This window comes from Myotis davidii, unplaced genomic scaffold (genome assembly GCF_000327345.1).
Source record: "Myotis davidii unplaced genomic scaffold, ASM32734v1 scaffold732, whole genome shotgun sequence".
Classification (NCBI taxonomy): Eukaryota; Metazoa; Chordata; class Mammalia; order Chiroptera; family Vespertilionidae; genus Myotis; species Myotis davidii.
In genome coordinates this window covers 29,531-35,384 of record NW_006284349.1, presented here as the reverse complement: position 1 = coordinate 35,384, position 5,854 = coordinate 29,531, and the positions used below count along the sequence as shown (strand labels likewise).

The window sequence follows — 5,854 nt, the reverse complement described above, 5'->3', positions numbered from 1 at the left end:
GTTACAGAGCTAATCAGGAGGGCTCCTAGAGACAGGGTAGACAGAATACATGCACTTCTAGTACTTCCTGTCACCTTGAACAACACAGCTTTTCTCTAACCCACTTCATTAGAACTGTTAACAAGTGAGAGTATAGCCACTGTCTTCAGCACTGTACCTTTTAAACTGGCATTTTGTTACTAAAAACCAAACAGCTTAGAAATCTTAACATTTGATATTTTAACATTTATGTGTCAATTTGTATCTTGAGTTCCGACAAGAATCAGTGATAATCAGTGTGTATTACTTCATTGTAATTTTACGTCTATACTCAATCTAAAACTAATTTCTCAAGAAAAGGTAGTTGAACATTAACAGGTGACATATATATCCACTCATGAAACCATCGCCACAATCAAGAACACTAACATACAGTACTATACCCCAGTTTCCATGTGTCGCTTTGTCATTCTTCCTTCCGACCCCTTTCCACGCTGGATTAGTTTGCAGTTTCTAACGTGTTATACACAAGAAATCATTCAGTGTGTGTGCTCTTTTTGTTTGGCTTCTTTTATTCAGGATAATGAACCTGAAATTCATTTCTGTTGTCTCAATAGATCATTTCTTTTTATTGCAAATAAAATCTTAGCATCCTCCTTTTAAAGCTCCTTTGAAGCACATGGTTTGAAAATAATTTTCTGAAAAATATCTGAGGAAAAAATTGGCTACATGAATATTACTGCTATCTAAACTAAGTAACAGAAAATTAAATGCTGGTTGTAAAGTTAACAGCAATGTACACAAGACACTAATTATTTTGAAAGCTAGTGTACCTATTACTTGAAATGTGAAAGATCACTTCGACATTAAAAGGACCACATTCTAAATTGTTCAGTGTTTTTATTTTTCTGATAATTTAAAAAATGTGAACATTCTGTAATTCAGCCACAGTCTTTACTTCCAGGTGACTTCTTCATTGGGTCTCAATTCTCTGTGTGGAAAGAAAAGTGGAAGGAAAGGAAAAAGTGTTAAATAAAACTTTTATGAGGGATAAAAGGGAAAGTCAGAACAATATGAATTCAGTATTTTATAGTCTATAAAATTAACCCACTTAAAAGATTTTATGTTGAGTCAACATATTCTAGTCTCTCATGATTTTAAACCTTTACTATCTTTTCAATTATATTTTTCCCGATTAAAATGTCATTTCTTTTTTTTAAATGTATTTTTATTGATTTCAGAGAGGAAGGGAGAGGGAGAGATAGAAACATCAATGATAAGAAACATTGATTGGCTGCCTCCTGCACGCCCCCCACTGGGGACTGAGCCCGCAACCCAGGTATATGCCCCTGACCAGAATCGAACCTGCAACCTTTCAGTCCGCAGACCAACACTCTATCCACTAAGCCAAGCCGGCTAGGGCATAAACTGTAATTTCTTAGTCTGTCTTCATATAAAAGCTCAATGAGTTCATTGTTTCTAGACCTTTTCCAGCTCATTTTATCTTTCTTGAAATCCTTGACTGTGAACCTCCTCTGCAGTGAATGCGACTGCTGCTCAGTTCTCGCCCCCTGTGCCTCTTCTGACTCAGCTGCACATACAGGGGCAGACTCCCTATCTTGTCATCTCAAACTCCCTGCTGCCAGGGGAGCCATTTCCAGACACAATGGAACCAGGCGGCTACTAGCTGCCATCTAGTCACCCAACCGCCATGTCTAAAGCTCTCAGGCTGTGCTGCTGAGAACACATCACCAAGCCACAGTCAGCACCATTTATTTCAGCTACACCCTGACTCAAGTAAGGTGGTATGTCATCATACATGTGAAAGCTGTATATAAAGTAGGCTTTGGGGGGCTGGTTCAATTTCAAGCAGTGTTTCCATATTAAAAAGTACCCCAAATTCCAAAAAAGGGGGATTTTAAAAAAATCTGAAATAGTCTGTTCATAAGCTGAAGACTTGTTTACACTCCAAATGTAATCATACAGTTTTATGCAATCATTAAACAACAAACAAGGCTACAAAATAATATCACTTAGGTCTAAGTCCTTGGGGGACAGGGATTACCCCTTCTGTTTATTTTTGTTGTATATGATATTAAGAATACTTCCAAAAGCTGGCTAATTGTTGGTTTAAACATGCCCAAACTCACCTTTTAAATAACAAACTCTTGTTCCGGAAGGCAGTTAACTTTTCATCACTCTTTCTGTCTAGATAACATCCAATGACAAATCCCATAGGGACAAGTACATGTACCCAGTGGTCACGCACAAGCTGAATTAAACTCATCCTGAATGCTAAAAAGAATAAAATAAATAAAAAATTCAGAAATATAACTGACTTCGAAATATCTTTTAAATTGCATCTGAAACAGGAGATAGTCCTGAATATAGGGATATTAAAAGCATAAGCCTCTTGCCCTAGTCGGTGTGGCTTAGTGGATAGACAATAGAGTGTCAGCCTGTGGGCTGAGGGTTCCTGCTTGATTCCGGTAAAGGGCATGTACCTTGGTTGAAGGCTCCTCCCTGGCCCGGGCCCTGGTTGGGCTCATGCAGGAGGCAACCAATCGATGTGTTTCTCTCACATAGATGTTTCTCTCTGTCTTTCCCTCTCTCTAAGAATCAATGGAAAAATATCCTCTGGTGAGAATTAAAAAAAAAAAAGCATAAGCCTCTTTAAAATTGTTTGGCATCAGAATGTGGTATACTACTTAAAATCTACTTGATAAAGATTATATAGATGACAATGATTAGCATAGAAATTGTAATGCACTAAAGTCAATTTATTAACTTTTCCCCTATTTTCATTGGTGATCTGATGATATAATGCAGTGAAATGGAGAGTATAAATGCTACCTGCAAAAGCTCGGCCAGTGTTGCTCAGTGATTGACCATCAACCTATAAACCAGGAGTCACTGTTCGCTTCCCGGTCAGGGAACATACCGTCAGCATAACTATTATATACTGTTTGTATTTCACCACCAACAAAAAAGTACTTGGGGACGCTCAGCCCATGACCACCTGTGGGCTATCAGCCACTTACTATTGGCATTCTTCCAACGTGGCCAGAAGCTCCTTTTGTCTGGCTCTACTCTGAGCAGATGTGACCATACAAGCCCTGAGGTTCTTGCTGAATAAAGGTCTTATGAGAGTCCAGTGAAAGACAGTGGACTGATAGATAAAAGAATTCTGTACGCCCTAACTGGTTTGGCTCAGTGGATAGAGCGTCGGCCTGCGGACTCAAGGGTCCCAGGTTCGATTCCGGGCAAGGGCATGTACCTTGGTTGCAAGCACATCCCCAGTGGAGGGTGTGCAGGAGGCAGCTGATCGATGTTTCTCTCTCATCGATGTTTCTAACTCTCTATCTCTCTCCCTTCCTCTCTGTAAAAAAATCAATAAAATATATTTAAAAAAAAAGAATTCTGTACATTTAAAATCCAGAGTTGGATTCAACCACCTCGAAGGAAACCATCCCCAAGAAACGGCAAATCTTAGTCCCAGAGGTATTTCATATTACAATCGTAAAATCTACAATTTAATAGGCTTTGGGAGCAGTGGCACTGAACATATTTTTCCTGTGTATTTCGCTGCGAGTGGGTGACCAGGGAAGACAAAGATTTATGGACATAACACTGAGCTAGGATGATTTCTTGGAGAATGGACAGGAGAGGGAGCATGGACAGGCTTTTCAGCTCTTGGTCACGGGCCCAAGGCCATACGGGATGGGTAAAGGCGAGGGAGGGCCTGCGACAGGCTCCGATGAGATAAGCCTGGGTTTGGATGAAGAGGGATATCGCCTGGGTGCCCATGAGGGCACTGTACACACGGGAGTGGGAAAAAGTAAGTTTACAGTTGTGAGTGCAAAACAAAATTTGTTCTTGCATTATTATTTTTTAAATTACTGCATTATTTTCAGTAATATACTAGTATACTGAAATATACTGCATTATGAACAACTGTAAGCCTACTTTTGCACACCCTGTATTAGTGTCTTCTTTATACAAAAACTTTTAAGAAAAATTTTGCTCTTGCTTCTGAACTGGGAGTAGCTGTGGTATCCCTGGGAAAAACAACAACAAACAAAACGAGTTGGTTTTTATCTTATGGACTCAATCATATAACAGATCAGGCTGTTTTGCCTCCCTCTAGAACAGCGGTTCTCAACCTGTGGGCTACGACACCTTTGGGGGTCAAACGACCCTTTCACAGGGGTCTAAGACCATCGGAAAACACATATATAATTACATATTGTTTTTGTAATTAATCACTATGCTTTATGTTCAATTTGTAACAATGAAAATACATCCTGCATATCAGATATTTACATTACGACTCATAACAGTAGCAAAATTACAGTTATGAAATACCAACAAAAATAATTTTATGGTTGGGGGGTCACCACAACATAACTGTATTAAAGGGTCGCGGCATTAGGAAGGTTGAGAACCACTGCTCTAGAAAGAGCTGACTTAGCAGTCTCTGTAAGGTACTATTCTTTAAAAAAATATTTTTATTGATTTCAGAGAGGAAGGGAAAGGAAGAGCAAGAAACATCAATGATGAATGGGAATCACTGATCCACCGCCTCCTGTACACCCCCTACTGGGGACCCAGCCCGCAAACCTGGCACGTGCCCTTAACCAGAATCGAACCTGGGACCCTTGAGTCTGCAGGTCCACACTCCATCCACTGAGCCAAACCAGCCAGGGCTGTAAGGCACTGTTCATTTAAAAAAAATTATTAAGTTATTACATATATAATATTACATATTACCCACATTATCCCCCCACCCCCCGCAAGGCACTGTTCTTAATGCTTTTCCTAATCACAACTCAAGTAATCCTCACAGCACAAGTTTTCATTAATAAAGGCCCCCAGTGCAGTTGACATATTTTTTTTCAGATGAGGAAATCCAGGGTTAATTGATTTGTCAGAGGTCACAGATGCAGCAAGTGGCAGAGCTGGGATTAATGGGCAGCCTGCCTCCTGGAGCCAAGCTCTTTATTTGTGCTTCCTGTCTATTACAGGAAGCACAGAGGTAAACATTCATATAATTCTTCACTTCCTCTTATGTTCCCTAACTACATATTATTTTTTCTTCGACCCAATTTTTCCCGCTTACCTTCTAAAAAGAAAACTATCTGGTGTGAATTTTTGCATGTCACTCCGAATTCACGTTGGAAAAATAAAAATGGACACACACACACACATAAATATATATATATTTCTACTTTCTAACTGTTCCCCACAGCATTTTATATGTATTGATCAAAAAGTGTCAACTAAGCTGACGATAAAGAGCGCTGGATGCAAGGAGATTCTGAGCTCCTTGAAGTCACCTGTCTTAATGACACATACGCCCAAGAAGCTCAGCACGGAGTAAATATTCCATTTTTAAAAAGTGCACATGGTCGGCTCCAGAGGGTTTGAGATTTACAGGAGAGAGCGAGCGGGGTTAGCTTCCCATGGCGAGTGACGAGGAAGGCAGACCCGGGACCGGGGGCGCATGAGGCTCCCTCCAGGCTGCAGCCCAGCATCCCCTCCCCGCCGCTTTCCTCTCGGGGCGGCCGGGCGGACCCCGCGTGATCAACAACACGTGCCCAGGGATGACAGCCTCCGAGTCCCCTTCCCAGCAGCCGCGAGACGGCGTGGGCCCAGCACCTCCCTTTCCCATCGCGCCTCCTCTGATCTGAAGCCCGGGGAGGCCGGGTCGCTCCAGCCTCCGGGAGTCCCGGGGAGCCCCAGACTACGACCCCCTCGGCCCCCCACTCCATCGCCGAGGGCTTTCCCAGGGGCGCACCCTGACTGTCTGCACAACCGAAACCCGCGGCGTCGACCCCGGACCTACCTGCGGCCTCGGTGCCAGCCCGACCCCAAG

At 42.0% G+C, this 5,854-nt stretch overlaps 1 protein-coding gene across 2 annotated transcripts; it reads right to left on the bottom strand.

Moving 5' to 3' along the window:
• Positions 1-862: 862 nt before the first annotated feature.
• Positions 863-5,848, bottom strand: NDUFB1 (NADH:ubiquinone oxidoreductase subunit B1). Of its 2 annotated transcripts, none has more exons than XM_006754708.2 (3): positions 5,825-5,848; positions 2,130-2,274; positions 863-970 (listed from the first exon to the last, which is right to left on the bottom strand). In XM_006754708.2, exons 2-3 carry the CDS (start codon positions 2,264-2,266, stop codon positions 934-936), a joined length of 174 nt encoding a protein of 57 aa, XP_006754771.1. In that variant the 5' UTR covers positions 2,267-2,274; positions 5,825-5,848; the 3' UTR covers positions 863-933. The 2 variants fall into 2 exon arrangements, with proteins under 2 accessions (XP_006754771.1, XP_015426818.1); XM_015571332.1 differs by having other exon boundaries at positions 5,746-5,829.
• Positions 5,849-5,854: the final 6 nt, after the last annotated feature.